Raw genomic sequence first — 18,552 nt, forward strand, 5'->3', positions numbered from 1 at the left:
GTTCAAATTCTATTGGATGCTATCTAAACATTTTGACAATGTATTACTTGCAAATATTAGAGTGTTAAAGTCATAGAGTTGATAAAATATAATAAAAGTCCTTGTACTTAAATCAAGCTGTAACCACTAGAAGATGCTAACAAGCGCCGCAGAGAAAAAATATTGTGAAAAGCATTGTAACCTATCCTTTGCTATTATAGCTGTAACCACTATTAGTGTAGTATGATAGTATCATACAATGGCATAGCGATTTTTATCCCAAGTAATGGCGAAAGTCTTAGCACGATTTAAACCAGGCGATGCATCATTGCTCGAGCCGCAGTTTCTGAGCGAACCTTTCTGCAAGTTCCGATTGTCCCACATTTTTAGGGATCGAAATTTATGATGGCGGTACATGCCGTTTTTGCTTTTCATATTTTTATTATTATTATTGTTATTGGTTATGACGAACGATTACGCGCTGTACGTTTGTTCTATGATCTTGAAACTTGGTACGAAGGTGTCTAAATTCAAAATCTTGGTCAAGTTTTTTTCTTGGATGTGCCCGGGTATTGTATCTCGCTCTAGTTCCAAACACCTGAATCTTTGAACAGCTTTTAACTTAGTTCATGTATGATTGTGAAATTTTGCACATAGAACATACCTGACGACATCTAACTTCTCGAATAATCTTCGGTAGAAAAATCTTAACACTTCGCCTTCTGATGCACAAAAACTGAATCGTCGAATCGAAGATTGAAAAAACTTTTAGAGCGAATGTTTTAGCATGTGTGAGATTGAAACTTTGCACAAAGAAATGGATGAGCACAATCTACCGCCCGGTTCAAGGATGCATTTCGTCATCTGATGGCAAAAACTAAAAATTTTATGACCAGTCATATCTTTGTAGGCTACTGTGTGTATCTTTGGACTCAAAACGTGGAGGGTGTGAGCACATTGACGTACTCTATCACATCAATCGCATCTCAGATGAGGAGTTTTATCATATCGCCGCCTAGGGGCGGAAGATAAAAACAGTTAAATGTTTTGAAAACGTTTGTTTTTGTGTGGATGGCTCAGTAACTTTGCTCATTAAAGCGTATGACCAAGATCCTTCACCATGAGGACGGATTAGTGGAGGAGTTTATCAGTTCGCCCTCTGATGATAATAACGTTAAATTAAGAATAACTTTAAATGAGGTAGTTTCTCTGCACTGAATTTAATGCTGTTGCTTGACAATGACCAAATGTATAACTCCTTCTGCACTATTGATGAAAAGAACACCCTCTAGTAATAAAAAAAGGTTTGTACAATAAAATTGTTTCCAAGAGAATCTCTTGGGATTTTTACTTTTCTTGTCTTGCAAATCGTGTTTTTGGGCAATGTTAGCAGAAGATTTCATATGTTTTTTATGCTTGATATTTTTCTCTGATTTCGATCCATATGGAGATTGACACAATCTCTGGTTTCGCTATGGTTTTTTATTTTTTATATCGTATTACCCGAATTTAGACCTACCCACCAGGTCCACTGAACAGGAGCAAGTGTCGTGAATACCCTGCCGAGGGCATTACAACGGTATAGCGTCACTGGGTATCGAACACGGAACACGAGCAACCTTTATTGCGAGGAGAACGGTCGAACGCGGCTACTTTATACAAGTTTCGATGGATACACATTTCAATTTGTTTTTTTAATGTTTGTTATATTGCTCAAACTTGGAACTGTTCACCAGGGACTAATGAGCAGAACAAGCATCGATCATCCCTTGCTCAAGGGTATTACAAAGGTAGCACAAGGTTCCCTACCTGGCTTGCATATTTACGATACGAGCCAACTACAGAGGCACGCTAACCTTTCCGCCACGGGGTATTACAATGTGTAGCCTGTTTCGTGCTTGCATGCGCGTATGTGAACGCGTTTCTTGTTTTACCATTTACACACCGAGATTAGTACCATACTTTTCGCTCTCCACAGTCAATGGCGAACGTAAACGATATGATGCTTACTGTACTCAGTAATTAATTTCTTGTTCAATAACATTGGTTCATTTGTTGTGTCGCTATTAACTGCGTAGAACACAAACGTCAATGTTTGTGCATATTTTCTTGTTATCCTTCTTTATTGAAAGTTATGAATATTAACTAAGCCTGATTAGGCGTACTGTAGGCCTATGTTGTGGGGTTGGTGGCCATACTAACCTACCACCTTAAACCACAATTTTATTAGCATTAATTGTACAATCGTATCCTACTGGCAGTGCGGCAAAAGCGTCTAGCTCGTACGAATGTGAACTGGGTTTCATTAAACAGCTGTGCTCCCTTTGCACAAGGTACAAGCGAAAAAGGTAAAAACGAATTGCATTTTGGTAGGGTTTTTGACAGTTAATATATAGACGAATCCAAAAAATTAAACAAGTTTTCGCAATCTCCTTTTTGCATGGTGCATAATAAACAGAAAAACAGAAAGGTTTTGAATACTTATAATCAATATGTATGCCTTGCTAGTTCTTCCGCAAGATGTCATTCCTGAACCAACAAAGCCCGACTGGCGATTGAGACTTCAATCGAAATATAAAATCCGTATGATTTTCGACAGACAATTTTGCACCAAAATAGGTTAGTCAAGAACTTGCAGTTCAAAGTAACATAAAAATCACAATGTGCTTTTGTTTTCGGGAAATTGCACTGGAACTTGAAAGCTATTAATGAATGAAATATATATCCATTTTATTTAGTACGAAATCTACTAGTAAGTTACAGGCCTAAGCTATGTAATTTCATTTTTTGTTACGCTTATAGTGCCGGTGTTGAATTATCTTTGCTTTCGCACAAGTTATGGTGCCGCAGCATAAAAATGTTTTAAAAAGATGCAAAACACCCCATTTTTCTATTTTTCTGAGAACGCAATTACAACGTCATGTTGTTTCTTACTAACCTATCTTGATTAAAGGTTACCGTATGTATTATTCATAAACGGAAATTTACATCAATCCCTGTAACTTCTTTTGAAACATTTAGTTTCTAATTTCTGGGCACTTTAGACTAGTCACCAAGCTAATTAATTGTTGCCGAGTGCATTTATAATATATAGTTTTGTTCCACTTAGAATTTAATATGAGGTCAGTAAAGTATAATTGTTACTTGAATCTCATTTTTTGCTGGCTCATCCCATAATTCTTTGTATGACATTTACTTGTTTGTATAACAGCTTAAAACGAATAACACGCTTTCAACCATTTGTTTTTATATGTTTTATTCTATATTAATGCTAATGAAACAAAATGATGTGTTTATAACATACTAACTTTCAGTATTGTCAAGATTATTACATGAGTTCATTCCAATATTGTGAGTAATATATATTTATTTGAATTTTAAACATTTTTTTTTAAAACAAAATCCTAAAACTTAAAACAACTCTTTTAATGGACCGGCGAAAAGGTACTGGAAGTTGAACGGATAGTAAGAAGGAATAAATTGCTCTTAAATACATACATGCTGTAATGCTGCTATGTTTGTTATTTTTGTTATTTTTGAGACCTCAATACATCAGTACATTTCTATAGCCTTTATCGTTAGTTTTTTATATAGTAACGTATAGTTAGGGTTTATTTTAAAAACTATCATAGCGTAACTTGTGAATTAAGTGAACCACGAATTAATTAATTGTAAACCTTTAGAACACTGTCTACAATATATAACAGCTTTGAAAAGAAAAAGCACATTTTTACAGTGACATGCTTAAAAATTACTTTTCTCTTAATACTTCTATAACATAATGGTTTATTCAATAAAAGCGCAGGGTCATACCTTATCACTTAAAAGACAAGGAGGCGTGACGTGATGACAGGGCGTTAAAATAGGGGTTGCTTTCAAAACACTATCTTGATTCTATGCTGTGATGTAGAACACAATGAACTTCGCGTGTGATCTGTTTTTTCAATACGGCGTATCGTGTGAACATATCGACTACACCTGTTAGCAGGTAGTTCAATTTTCTAAGACTTTCAGAACAAAGACGCTTTATATTTAAGTATCTGTTATTAATCTACACTGATGTCACACCAGCAAGTAATTGCTATCTTTCTCTTTTTTTCTTTGCCATATACAGCTAGTGGGGCTTTGAACATTGATGTCCAAGATTACAAGAGCTCACATCCATTTACGCATATCATTGTAGTAAAAGTATATACAAGTAATTAACAATGCGAACCTATATAGCCAACATTTTTCTAAAATGTAGTAGTGAAATTTATAGGACACGCGTGAAAGTTTTTTTCAAAGTAGGCTACTCATGCTCATTTTTTGTATCAAAAATATGCTATAACAAGACACACTAAAGTTTATTGGCTATAAATAATAAGTTACATAAAGTGACGTAATGTATACGTAGACAGATCCGAATCGAACATAGGATTTGCTGAATTTTTCTGAAAACATGAAGTAATACATATTGAAATAAAATGTATGAGCTTTTTAAAACCAATAAAAGTGCCTGGCCGTTCAAGGGGAGGGATAAACATCACTCTTCACCCCGTGTGTCAGAGATTATTTCAGGCGCCCAGTACTACGCCCATACGTTTCCTTCTCGGCGACATCGATATTAACACCTTATTTCTTCTTGAGTTTTCCTCCCAACTGTAATCCCCATCACAAATACAATTACTTCAGTAAACGTGTTATATATAAAATGAAACTCATAAATTAGCAGACACCTGGGTATCAGTTGCTGTGAGATCCTGATATCCCGGCGCCACCTGTGCTGCAGTTTCTAGACAAGAAATATACGTGACGGAATCTTCAAAGGGAGTCACAAATGTTATCACAATGGTGATGACAGACCTGCATTTGTCTGACTTGGAGTATCTTTGAAAGGATATTGTTAATTGGAACTTGCAAGATTATTACTATACTAAGAAATGATAAAGCGACTGCCTCATCGACAGACTTACTGTCCAGTGCCCAATGCTAACACATAGAAATCTTTTAATTTGAACATATACTGCTTAAGTCTTGTTTTTCACTCGGAGTCATATTAGCAAGAATAAACAAACTCGTTCAATAAGAAATAAATATTTTATTTACTGATTTTGATGTATTACATACTTCAGTTACCCAATATAGCATTAATTTAAACTTAATGCAATTTAGAAGATGAGGAATCATATAGAATATTGATAACGCAGTACAAATTGACAAGAAATACAGCTTTTAGATAAAGAGAGTGTTAACTGCATTATGGGAACGACGCGTCACATAGTGAAGATAAGGTGAAAGCTGTTCGTTCGTACCAAAACTAAAAGTAAAACAAAAATAAAAAATGGAGAAACAATAAATATTAGTTTGGAAGATCAGGTTCGGCAATTGAAACAAAATTACGCATTGAGTGAGCCGAGCATAACATGTACTACATATTCTGATGAACACCTCTGCTCTAGACGGTTCAACAAATATTTCATCTCGTGAATCCAAATCAAGCCAAAAGCCGGCGACGTTGTTTTATGGCAATACACTTAACCACAAATACGCAAACAAAAGCAAATGTGGAATGAAATTAGAGTGGTATAAATAGCAAATAAGTGGACGGCAAACATTGTACAGTGACAAGTGAAAGATCTCTCGCTTATACAAAGCTATAACAGAAATAGGAATAAATACGTAATATGATGTACTTCGCTGCTCGCAGGTCGCTTTTAGGATATCTATAAGCAAGCACACCGCTTACACCGTTTTCAACGAGCGATAAAAGCGTTTTTGCTGAAGGCCCTCTAATTAGAGACGTCATATTCGTCACAACCCTCTTTGTCACACCAGCAAGCGCAGTAACATTACGGCACAGCCGTGGTTTGTTACATAAAAGTACATTAGCAATCACCCGAAACTATTAAGCCGTTAGCTCATCTCCAAAATCTTTTGCTCTGAAGGATGGCGTCACCCTCTAGGCGCGGCCCTTCTCACATCTTTTTCCCGTTCACCCAACAATTTACAACCAATCTTTATCGTTCAATTTCTCGCATGGCGTGATCGTCACGAGCAATTGATCCTTTGGGCTGGTATGGGAAATCAACGGGAATGCCAGATACCGCATTGTTGTTGTGACGTGAGTTCAACCGATACTTGCGCGCTTTTCGTCTTTTGTCGACCTTCAAAGTGTGGTTCAAAGTATCGATATCAGTGTCAAGAAAGATACTTTCCTGGCTTTCGCCAAGGTTAACTTCGGTTTCAAGTCCATTTTGAGGTGGAGGAAAGGTTGCCGTAATTATTTTTGGGCTTTTCGCTTCACTGATGGAATGATGAATGACCGTCGGAAGGAAGTGAGTTTGCAAGTTATTCGGGTCCATATTCTTCAATCGTCTAACTTTTCCTTTCTTGTTAAGATTGAGGTAGCATCCGGAGCAAGATAATGACTCGTACGCATTTTGTTTGTTTTCAAGGATTTTTTCTCGGAATCGGCAGCGAGACACTGAGTACTTCTTCTGCAAATAAAATAAGTCAAATGTTAAACTTCATTAACAATTGAAGCTTATCGTTAAACAACTAGCCCATACATCAGCAAGCAGATTTTCTTTGAAATCTTGGTTATTTCGCAAACAGCTCATTTTCGGAAATATTAAGCAACATGAGTATGCTGTTCTCATTGATGCGGGTACGTTTGAAAACAACTTTGATATTTTAAGCAAAAACACCAAACAGAAAAGAGTTTTCGTAAGCGGCCCATGTTTCACTTTGACGATGTTGATAAAACGTCGCGCAACAAAAGGCTTGACAAACTAAAGTAAGCGTAGACTGGGAGAAATATCTCGAGTTGAAAACGATCGAACCCGGCGTTATGCGTGTGTTGCCGCGGCATGCGCTCGTTTTGTCAAAAAACACTTGAATTTGTTTGTCTGCTAACCCAAGCCGCCTTTGTAGAGCGCGGAGCGAAATCGTTCATGGAGCAGTGAAGTGCTTTGGCTAACCTTAGATCAAACTATGCGTTTACTTTCCCAACCCGGACGAGTTTGTTTCCTCATGTCATTCGAAATGCATGACTGTTTTCCGAAGATATTCGACTAAGACTGAGTAAAATGTTATACAAAAACCGTTGTTAGTTTCATGCAGTTAAATCACTGATGTTACATGTTGATTTGATTTATATTTGCTCACAGCATTTTCCAGTGAAATCATAAACAAATGTGAGCGATTTTCAAATTGATGAAATTAATTAACACAATTTGAGTTTATGAAGAACATCTTCAAAAACATTTCTGGGTGACTTTGAATTCGAACAATCATTGTTTCGTATAACGTATTCAGTTGCATTCGGTCCAACTGTAGCTTATCGAATGCTGTGCAATTAATCTCGTGGGAAGACCGGACAATATAGCAAAAACAAACACACAAAAAGTACATGTTTTGACGTCATTTTACCGTTTCGTACACGAACTTTGCCATTTCTAATCAGCTTGCTACAAGGGTTGGAAGGTTAAATAGAACGTAATAGGCGTTTACTTCATCGTATCAACTGGTTTGAGGAAAAGACCTGATAGACGTGATATTATAACGTGATAAGCGCAAGCATATCATAACGCATGTATAATTATCAAGTTACAGTCGCTGACTGTCGTTGCTATAATTGTTTGTCATTTCCAATTTTTATTAGAATCAATCTTCATCGAACGCACGACTGCCCTTCTCGTGTAAGGTGTCGTCAGATCTTACTCTCTAATCATGAGGGTTCTTTTTCAAGTTTTCGTGTGTGTGTTTAGTGTCAATCATGTTTTAATATTTCTCAGAATTTATAAAGTAGTCATTTCGTAGTTAATAATACTTGTAATCTGTCTCGTAATTCATTGCTTAGCTCTAAAAAGTCCAGCTCAACGCTGTTGGCTGTGTTGATGAATTTACCAGCTCAGCTATTTAATTCCCAAAGTAAACCAACAATTTATTATTATGTTTTCCCTTTAAAACATTGCATTTCAGTGCTTTGTTCACGTTTCGATGCCAGTACCACAAAAGCGTGTCCAAAAGTGGATAAAAATTAATTGCGGATGTACTACGCCCTTAGATTGTCAATTTGAGAGGGCAGCCAGTAATCAAAGGTTTACGAGGGTTGAAGGTTGTCGTGTTAGGATCCTTCTATATTCAGCAAATTAACAAAGTGCTTTGTGATGCTTTTACACAAAGCACCACACATTAGGCGCAATTTGCGCCAGGACACATGTACTCGTATTACTACAATACATTTCTATCGCAATATTTTACAACTGCCTATCATTTCTGGTGCTATTTTTAGACAGCCTGCGATTTGTACTGATGTCCGTCGTCGTGGATTTGTGTAGTGGTAACGGGACGATATTTTTTCCTGTTATGTTTTGTAGATTAAACAATTGTTGTAAATGCTTCATTGTCAGCCTCCGAGAATATATTCACGTGTGCCAGGTTAGTATTGTCCATACATTTTCTGCCTTCAGTAATCGCCTTATCACCCTTGCGCAAAACTAGGCTATCGGATTATGTCGGAAACAGTCTACAATCTATACAGATACCGCTGTGAAAGCACTTGTAACGACACACAAGTAGCACGCGATGGTAGTAGCTATAGTTGGATCGAAAGAACTGGGGTTTTCATTATAAAACAGAAACAACGTCATCAGAAATGCTTTTATCTATATTGTTTCCGTGCTAGCCCCCGCTTCTGTCCCCACTATCAATTATGACGCATTTGACAACCATTTAGTACAGTTGTTGCGACTTGGGCACGTGCCAGATTACACGTTTACGGGGACCAGTCTAATTTACGCAAATTGAGGATGTATCTCAAATGATTTATCGAATAATTTTCTCGCAATGACAATAAATGAGCGGTTTGCATGCAAGTTTTAGTGCTACTAATACTTCTCAATTTGTCTAAAATGATTTAATTGATCGCTTACCCTGGTGTTGACAGTTCCTTTCTTGGAAACGCAGATGAACTTATTTGCCTCAATCCCTTTGATGGTTATGATTCCATTTTCTCCGGCAGATCTAGTTTCTAAGATACCTAAAAACAAATAAGATGGTAATTATTTAGCTATGCGTGTAAAAAATATTACTACAGCAATATTCATCGTTGTACATAGCTGATAGTGTAAAAATCATGGGTAACAGAGTAGTAAGGTGATACTTTATGGAACAGGGTTTGTTGATAAGCATTTTAAGTAATTATTGTGTATGCATTATGCACTTTATTACGAACAGATTGAAGTAGGTATTAAACTCTTTTATACGTAATCCAATATAAACCTACATGTTGTCAAGGATACGCTGTTTTTCAATTCATGGCCAAAATGTCAACCGTTTGTTGCGGGTGTGTTGTTTACAACGCTCTTACGACTTTGTTAATTGCGATTTTAGCAATGGAAGCGGTTAAGGAATTGTTATTTTTCAAGACGTATCATTGTTTGTAGGTTTAATTCCTAGATTTGAAACCATATTTTGTTTTAATTGCGTACGATATAACTGCCACCCCTGTGACCACTAGCAGGGTTAGTCACGACTTAATTTTGCGTTGACTTGAAATTAAACCGGTCTTTAACCCAAACGGCGCTGATTGCTTTGCATTCGAAGAAAGACGCACTTTTATGCTGAACATACTAGGTTACCTACAACTGTTGTGTGAAAATTAAAAATATGATAAGTCATTAAGCAGATGGAACACTATTTTGGATATCTATCAATATTGAAACTTATTAAAATTTTGGTCTTTGAGCAGAATACCGGAAATTTTAAACTTCCCCGTTTCGGCAAAACAGGTTGGTCGTGCGTCACAGCAATAATAGGCTTCCGTTGGGAATCGTGGAGGAATGTAGAAATGTTTTGACGACAATGTTTATTCCTTTGTGAATTTGGCACATGTTTTCCGTAAGACGACAACCGTTTGATCGTGCGAGGAAATATAGCCAGGTGTGAATTTATAATGGCTTTGAATTGAAGTAATTTGTCTATCATTACTGCCGACCCAGTTTAGGGTCAACTTTTTGCTGTTCGCGTGTCTCCTCATGTAAGACATTTCTGCAACATTGGTGAATTATAAACCGATTTTAAAGCGCTTATTAAAATCCTTTTTCTTGCAAAATCCTGAACCACTTAATGCTTTTTAAACGTAATGGCAAATTGGGAGATTAACTGCTTGACCACAGTAAGGTAGTAACCATTGGTTGTACGCTAATAGTTAATTACAATGTAGTTTTCATTTGAGCGTAATAAAAGGGCATCTCGGTTTCCTATTATCCAAAAAGACCAAGTTAAAAGCCTTTGTCTGGTTGGCACACGTGCGGATGACACTAGATTGTTAGTTGCGCCAAATGTCCCTTCCTTACACAGCAGTGATGCTCGACCAGCAGATGCATCTATTCTTGTTATACACAAATTTTGTCCTTGTAAGTAAAATGTCCTATGTGAACTAAATATAACATTTGACTAAAAAAATCTCTCCAACGACCCATCGAATAGCTGGTGCTTCCATTGTTCATTGCAAACAGAAAGGAACTTAAACACATCTGGTATTTATATTTCTTTTACGCGGAGCTTGGCTATCGGTCCATGGCAGGACACACATTTCCGGTGTATTCGATGTAACAAGCAGGTGTAAGTTAACCGCAATTTTTTGCCTGTAATTTAACACTTGTTGCTGTTACAACATGTTATTTTGGTGAATGTAATTGCAAGGTGATACATTGAACACGTGTTTGATTTTGCTACGACGAGCAGATTGTTGTAAATCTGAAACATTTTGTGGACTAGCCCAGCATCGTTGTGGGGGGTAATGCTCTCGATTCAGTGATTGATGACCGGTTAAAACCCAGCACCGTGCACGGTGATGTGTCAATATTCAGGTTCAGAAACTCAGGAAATAAAAATCAAAAAGTTGCCACTCATCGCTTCTAAATAGTCAGATAGCGTTTACATTGCCCACATTGGAGGGGAAATCGCCACGGATACGAAGCAGCAACCGAATAAACACGTGGAAAACAATAACAAGTGTCATTTCTGTCAGGGTGGAAAAGGGGTTATTTGAACCAAGGAAACATCACTGGGCAACATGTAAAAATTACTAAACACCGATTTGCGTGTTCCACGCGCATTCCAGCCTTAATATCTATTGTGAAACTGTAAAGTTGGTAGCGAATACTTTGATTGTTTTGTAACAACAAACAATACACTAACATTCCCAAAGGCACCGTCCGACATTGTTTATAAAACATTACCAGGGCCACGTGTATACGCAAGTAGCGATAAATTTAGCAGGTAAAAATCATTACATCAGAGTAATAACGTTACGCTTTTGCTTTTAACCATTGATTTATGCAGTGGACTTCACGCGCTTGGCATGTGTCATTCGGCATATTTTAACAAAGCGAAGATTATAAAGTTTTGAATCGTGTATCGAAACTGCAAACAGAGCAGTTAATAATATTTCGCCGGCACGTATCATTTTGTCATTATAACTAAAGCGCAGGCAAACATTGACAAGAGATAAATATAAGCTCAAAGGGTGTGCGCCGACGTTATCAGTAAATTTGATATCGTGACAGACGGGACTCAGACCAATTGCTATATGTTTGTGACAATGAGCAAAGCACGGCAAAATAACGATAATCTCTAAGCGACCTGTGTAAATGTTACTGTACCAAAAGTATTATGCACGACTTAAAAAATTATTTTTATCTTGGATAAGTGCTCTGCTATTATTAAGCATGACGTTGGGAATTACGTAGACATTTTATAATTGTATGTTTGTTGAACGGCCATTCGGTCAATTTTATTTAGCTGCATCCTGCGAGATGTTTATTGTGATGACTAGATGACATAGATAGCAGCGTAGATCATCCAGCCTGTTAGCATAACGTACGAGCAAGAGCATTTTAAACATCACACCCACAACGACAAACAGTCTTCGTGGCGTCGCGGCAGTCAACTGTGTGACGTGTTGAAATACGTGCAAATTTGCTTGCGTAATTTTTTACCCACACCCGATCCAAAATATGAGGAACCAACTTACTGTATTTGCCCCGTAGACTCGATTCTTCTCCGCCGACTTTCCCATTTTTCCACACCGCAAGATGAAAGGAATTACCGGCTTTATTGTACAACCTTCGCTGGCGGGGCGTTGTGGAGCTTTCGGGTTGTGTATCGGGCTCTTTGGCAAGTTCAATTAATCTGTTTGGTGATATGCCTTTCTCTGTCAATCTTTTTTTCGATTTTTTGCCTTTGCCACCTTTACGTTTGCCCTTTCGCCCTTTCTTGTGTTTTCTTCTCCGGCGTTTTGACTTCTTTTTTCCCTTTCTGCCTCCAGATGCTCGTTTGCTCCTAATCGATGGAATATTGATGCTGTCCAACAGTGACTTTAGCCCGGCGTCTTCCAAAATCAAAGATAATTCATCTTCGCTTCCAATGGATTGCAAAAAGGTTGTATTAGCCTTGCTATTTCGAAGCGATAATTTGTTCTGAGTGAAGTCGGAATTTGTAGGGAGAGGGGCACAATCGACGTACAGTGATGCGATGGTAAACATAAAAAATACCGTAATCAAAAATGATCTACTTAGTCGTAAAGTCCCAAAATTTGAAAATAGCTGAGGCATCACTTTCGATCCGAATCCAGTAACCACGGCGTTCCAGTTGTGGAAAACGCCGTCGCTTTTCCTTACATTACTTGTTGTGTGACAGCTCGTCCTGGTATCTGCAGTTTTTATTGGTTTATTTATGCAAATAGTGTGCAAATTGTTTGTCACTTGTGAAGACTTGAATATGTTTTCAGCAGTTAAATAACGGAAAATGCTAAGGTTGTGTACATCGGGAACAAGTTCATGGTACTGCCTGGTCTCTTCAGCATCCGCTCTGCAAAACAGCAACTTGCCCTTTCTCCTGTGACGTGATAAACAACAACAGACGTCATTCTCTTCGCCAATGCATTGAAAAGATTGGGCAGTGTGGGCAGGCAAGCACGTACAAGTCGTGTGTGTGCTGCCGGATGGAACATTGCGTAACCCCTCATTTACTGGTCCAGATGTCATGTTCAATGCGTAGTAAAAATTCATTTATCTTGTTAAAATGTCTCCAGCTTTTAATGCAAAATTGCCCTTTTCATTTGTAGACTACAGAATGTAGGCCACTACGTTCACTGCTGCCGGTGTCAGCTAAACAATAATCCTCTGGAAGGAACGATGGCAGGAAGTATCCGTTCTGCCCAACGCTCAGTGAAAAAAGCAACAGATAAGAACGATAATTTCTTTTGAATGTAGATGCAAGGTCACTGGGAATCTTCTTTACAATTTAAACAACTAAACAAGTTATATTTTTGAGAATTGCACGTTTTATGCTTCAAATTCCTTCAAGTAATAACAAAGTCATCGATTAATTACATGCTTAGAAAAAAAATTATAAAATTTGATAATGAATAATCTAGTTTAATGCATATGCTGTAAAAGTATAAAACGTTTCCAATCAATTAGTTACACACAAAACAGCGGTATACTCCCACTCCGCTTTGACGGCGTTTTCGCAACTTATTTTAACTCTTTTAACAATTTCAATTTCTTCCAAAAAATCCCGCAAAAAAAGAAAAGGTCTTTGAAAATGTTCTTACGTACAGAAATCAAACAACATGCTGTTTTCGTTCTGGTTTTGATCTAAACTAAACAGTTATAATATCCCCCATCTTTATAGTCGAATAAAACGGGAAATTGACTAGAAAATTGACAAAGGATGTCCCACGACGCTCTACCTGGTCAGGATTGGACTCGCCTGTCTGAGCTCTCGTTGCTCCTCTGTCCACTCGTTTAACTCATAGCAAGCCACATTAGAAGTTTCTGCTAATGAAGTTTAAGCCTCTGTCATCGCTAATTTACTCTTACTTGTGGTCGTTGTTGATGCTGAGGGCAAAGACGATAGATAATCAAGGCTATTTGTAGAATCAAGGGCTCTCTCGCAATTTTTTATCAAAAGTTTACGATAACGCTTTTGCTTAATCACAACAGTTAAAGGATATTTTTCTTTCATCTCTGCATCTATTCGGAGCCTTTTAAAATTTCACTGAGTCGCGGTTAAAGCAAGGAAACGAATCAGTGAATTACACGACCGTTCCACAACGTGGATGCCGGTAATGACAGCGTGAGAGTCGGCGGACGTCGTTCGCTGCTGCCTCACATCAAATCAAAACAAAGACAGGGCGTCCAAATCACTCTGTGCCCACTCTGGCGCAAGACCACTTTATTTACTTAAACTATCGGTTAACTAATATCGTTTTAGTTGATTTGCGACCAGCCGATTATTGGTGAAGCGCTTGTCTTACTCTTGGTGAACAACACACTATTGACCGATGCCTTGAAAGAAGCCTACACAATTCATCGCCTGACATACGATTTGCCTTAAAATTAACTTATCATTTCCTTATTGGTATATAAATTGTTGAGGTGCCGAAGTCAACCTACTTCTGAGAAGTCCATTCAATTTTCTGGCCTTATATACTGCACTCCCGTAGACGTAGAACTACGCAACTATTGGGGCGGTGTCATATAACTCAACCTATTATTATATAGTAATTTAGCGAAATATCGAAACGTGAGTTGCGGCCTCTAGCTTCGTGGCTTCGTAGACTTGTGGAAACCGGCGGATTCACTGTCAGAAAAATCGTACTTAATCAAATGCCTATTGCCCCTACTCTACGTAATTAATAGCTTGCAACTTCGCGAAGTAACTGGCAGTTCCCACAAAATACTACCTTGCAACTAAGGAATCAACGTCATGTTTCAAGCACGAGCTGGTCTCTTACGTCTAACCATATTTTTACCCACGAAAGTTAACAGTTCGTTTACCCTTGAGCTTGCTGCCGTAACAACGATACATTTCTACAAATGTTACAACTAACAATCGTTACGCAAAGACAACAAGCGGAAATTGCCAAACATCAATTCTTTGCGCCGCCAGAAACTCTATGTACTACACAGCAGTAGTCTTTAATAAGCTATTGTATGTTACGAGCGCTATGAGTAGCGTAATAATATGCCTGTTGAAACTTTTGTAAAAATCTTCTATGCCACTTGTAATTGTGGCATTCATCAGCAAAAAACACATCGAGTACCTCATTCACACTTGCCTGCCTATACGATTTGATGCTTGTGCAACGTATACTTGTAAAAAATGTAGCATTTTCGAAGATAAAGCGATCCGCAATATCAGCCAGACTGTACAGTCTTATAGCATACGGAAAATGTTCATTATGATAAAAATCTAACCTGCTTTTACCTATACCTGAGCGGATAATTAATCACTAAATTCCGTTAGGGCGAGAACTTTGCACATCAATGCGATAGGTTTACCAAACCGAGATTCGTTGTCCTTTGAGCTTCATTTAACTTTTTCACTTAGCTCCACATACCTTTTGCCGTCTACAGTTTCACTCGGTTTGTAAATGGTTACATCGCTACATGGCGTGAAGATAGCAGGGCGAGAATGAAGATATTTCGGTTAACTGGCACACAATACCTTGTTCTTATAGGAAAGAAATATTTCCGTCTGGCAAAAGCGCAATCGATGGCAGAGGTATTTCTTTACTAAAGCATTTGACCGTGTCCTCACCATTTTATACTCCTAGTCTGTAGAGGCCCGGAAAGGCTACAGGAAATGTCATAACTAGTGATATTTACACTTCAAAACGTGTCATGAGTTTATTAGTTCATTTCTAGAGAAGTAACCCGTTTGGTACAAATTGTTTTTAAAACGTATTCCACGCAGACCTTGGCACGTAATAGTTCTGTGCGTTTGGGCAATCAATGAGCCAACTTTCCGGAGCGCACCTTTGTTCACACGCTTATTCTCAAGAAATTGGTAATGAAATGCTTCTGATTGCGCAGTTCAGTCATTCAAGATCTCATTTCTTTAATTACTTTTTGCTGTTTAAACGAAGAATTTAGCTGCCATGAGGTAGCAATTGGCAATAACCGGTTTTTCCAGACCACAATTCAATCTGTCGGCACGAGTTTTAAGTGCAATTAAAGCATGCTTATGCCACTTTGTTTATCAATGCTACGCAAACATTCATCTGACATCTCTTGACATGATTTTATTACGAGCTTATACTTCTGCACCACTGAAAATCTGCAATCCTACTTAGCTCTACACCATCGCCATCAGGTGGTCGAATAATTCATTGTGAAATTATTCTACAATGAACTAAAGTTCTTCAAGAACATATTCTTGTTGGGTTTTTACAAAGAGAAGTTATCACCGATGAAAGGCGTGATAGAATGGCATATGACATCGTTACGATTTGTAAATAAAATTCTTAGAAAAGTCTTGCGTTCTTCGGAAAAAATCAACAAACGGAAGTATAAATTAGGCTTTTACAGATTTCACGAATCTTTTTCATCGAACTCTAAAACAAGAAATTGACAGAAAGGAGAAAATGACCTTAAAGTTATTGACATAACCTATTTTCGATACCACCTATTTCATGAACGATTGGCAGGTAGTTCCGAAGCCGTGCCCTATGTTAGACAAACACACTTTGGCTTTGTTCACTCAACTTTGTTTGCGGGGGTTTTAATCGTGGAATTCGACAGCCTTTTATGATGTTGGTTGTCGTACATCATACGTCATTTGTCACAAAAGCAGAAAGTGACGAGTACAGAAAATCCCTTATGTTTTGCATACGCTTTCAAAACGACAACACTACAATTTATACAATGCAGATGCGTTTCCTAGTCCTGTATACACACGAGCTCATTAATGCTATTGGATCGTCTATTCTATAGATCATTTTCAAATAATGAGAGCTATGCGAGGAGTCAATGGTCGACAACAATTCTATCAAAACCTCTGACTTGATCAGAGAGAATTTTATCCGCAGTAAAGTCGTCCATCACTTTGTGGCTCTATTCAATTTTACCGAACACGGGGATGACTGGCTGAAGTATCGGTTGGCGAGAGATCAAGGCAGGTACCAAATATTCACGTTAAAAGCGTCTGACTGGGTCTTGTGAGAAGGTAAAGTAAATAAATGGCTTCGTGAGTTTAATGCTTTACATCGATAAATAACTGACGGTAGACATCATATTGCAACTCGCTCCGGCGCTTTCTTCCCAAACACACATGCGGTTCTTTTATGTTGGCGCTAAGCCTGATCAGTAAAACTAATCCATCTATTTCAGCCACGCCTTATCTATAGCTTGAAATATTTTCACCGTATGCACGAAAAAGATTTTGATAAGATTGTGCCTGATGATACATCATTGGAAAGCGCACATTGGTGTCTTGGCACAGTATAAGAAATCGATTATATCTCCGAAAAACTGAAAGTATTGTGAAACTACACCACACTTGTACCAAGATATTTGTGGGAGTGCAACATGGAATTACGAAAGAAAAGACTAAAAGATATAGCTTAAGACACTATTCTGACCACCTTGTTTTTCAGCACTTTGCAAAATCCTTTGTAGATTGTACTTTTACAATATTCCACTGAGCTACCTTCTAAGAAATCGCGAATTCTTAGATATTCATTGTCTTTTGGGATGTGATAATAGGACATTGATGATGTAAAATCCTATAAATCTGCCACCAGTGATTAGAAGGAGTAAACGGAGAAATTTCATAAAAGCAATACTGTGAGAAACTACGTATGTTATAGCAGCACGTTTCGCCTCGAACAGTTTAGCTTATTGACACAAAATATTTTTGTTATTTAAATAGTTATATGTAACGCTGCTGTTGCAATTTCATGTTCTTGCAAGACGTAGCAAGAAGAGTTTGAGCAACTTGATACGCTCAACTAATAACATAAGCATATCTCTGTGTGTTTACGAGTATTTTTAACATATCACGTAGCGGTGATAATTACGCTTGTGACGGGTTGGCCGTAGCAACCACAAAAAAGCGATGATGACACACATTTGAATCACAAAGCATATAGCAGTAGTTATTACGTATATGATTACTGTACATAAAACATAACAATATTTTAGCAGTCCTTCAAAAAGGCACGTTACGTCAATTAGGCTTAAGCACCTGGCCTCGCTACCAATCTGGATCGTGTGAACAATTAACCAAACGAAAAGTTCATTGTACTTTTCTCTCGTTAGTGACGTCAGTCCGGAATTCCGGAATAGCGTGTCCGACCTGACTCAATTTTCACACGCAATTCATCGCAGTACAAGCCAAGCATTGTGAGGCTACATTTTCTCTCAAACCTATGAGCAAACACAAAAATAAGAAAAATTAGCGTCGAGAGAGCCTACGTCAAAAAACGTCACATTCCTAAAGGCTTCCTTCAAGCAATTATATACCTATTTAAAGGTCAGATACCAGATTAAGAGTGGGAACGACAAAACCCCAAAATTATTTTGGACGCAAAACGTCATTCCCTTACGTTATTTTAATAAACGTCCACAAACAGTTCGTTCATATTAAACCACACAAAATAACTCTTTTAATGCTGCATATAATTAATCTGATATTTTTTTCTGAAACTTGAGCATCTCATCAAAAAGCGTATTTTTTCGCGCAATATAACATTAAACAGCATATACGTTTAATTTCTGGGATTTTACCGAC

General features: G+C 37.8%; 1 protein-coding gene across 1 annotated transcript; it reads right to left on the bottom strand.

Annotated features, from left to right (window-relative positions):
• Nucleotides 1-5,045: 5,045 nt before the first annotated feature.
• LOC143450318 (uncharacterized) lies at nucleotides 5,046-13,352 on the bottom strand. Its single transcript, XM_076950805.1, has 3 exons — nucleotides 12,005-13,352; nucleotides 8,898-9,004; nucleotides 5,046-6,458 (listed from the first exon to the last, which is right to left on the bottom strand). The coding sequence occupies exons 1-3, from the start codon at nucleotides 13,038-13,040 to the stop codon at nucleotides 5,979-5,981; spliced, it is 1,623 nt and encodes a 540-aa protein (XP_076806920.1). The 5' UTR covers nucleotides 13,041-13,352; the 3' UTR covers nucleotides 5,046-5,978.
• Between the last annotated feature and the right edge of the window lie 5,200 nt (nucleotides 13,353-18,552).

This window comes from Clavelina lepadiformis, chromosome 3, assembly GCF_947623445.1.
Source record: "Clavelina lepadiformis chromosome 3, kaClaLepa1.1, whole genome shotgun sequence".
Classification (NCBI taxonomy): domain Eukaryota; kingdom Metazoa; phylum Chordata; class Ascidiacea; order Aplousobranchia; family Clavelinidae; genus Clavelina; species Clavelina lepadiformis.

Coding starts and splice junctions, on each gene's coding strand:
- LOC143450318 (XM_076950805.1), bottom strand. CDS start 13,040: ATGAATTTTTACTACGCATTGAACATGACATCTGGACCAGTAAATGAG. Junction 9,005..12,004: donor GAGTCTACGGGGCAAATACA/GTAAGTTGGTTC, acceptor ATTTGTTTTTAG/GTATCTTAGAAACTAGATCT. Junction 6,459..8,897: donor AAGGAACTGTCAACACCAGG/GTAAGCGATCAA, acceptor TTTTATTTGCAG/AAGAAGTACTCAGTGTCTCG.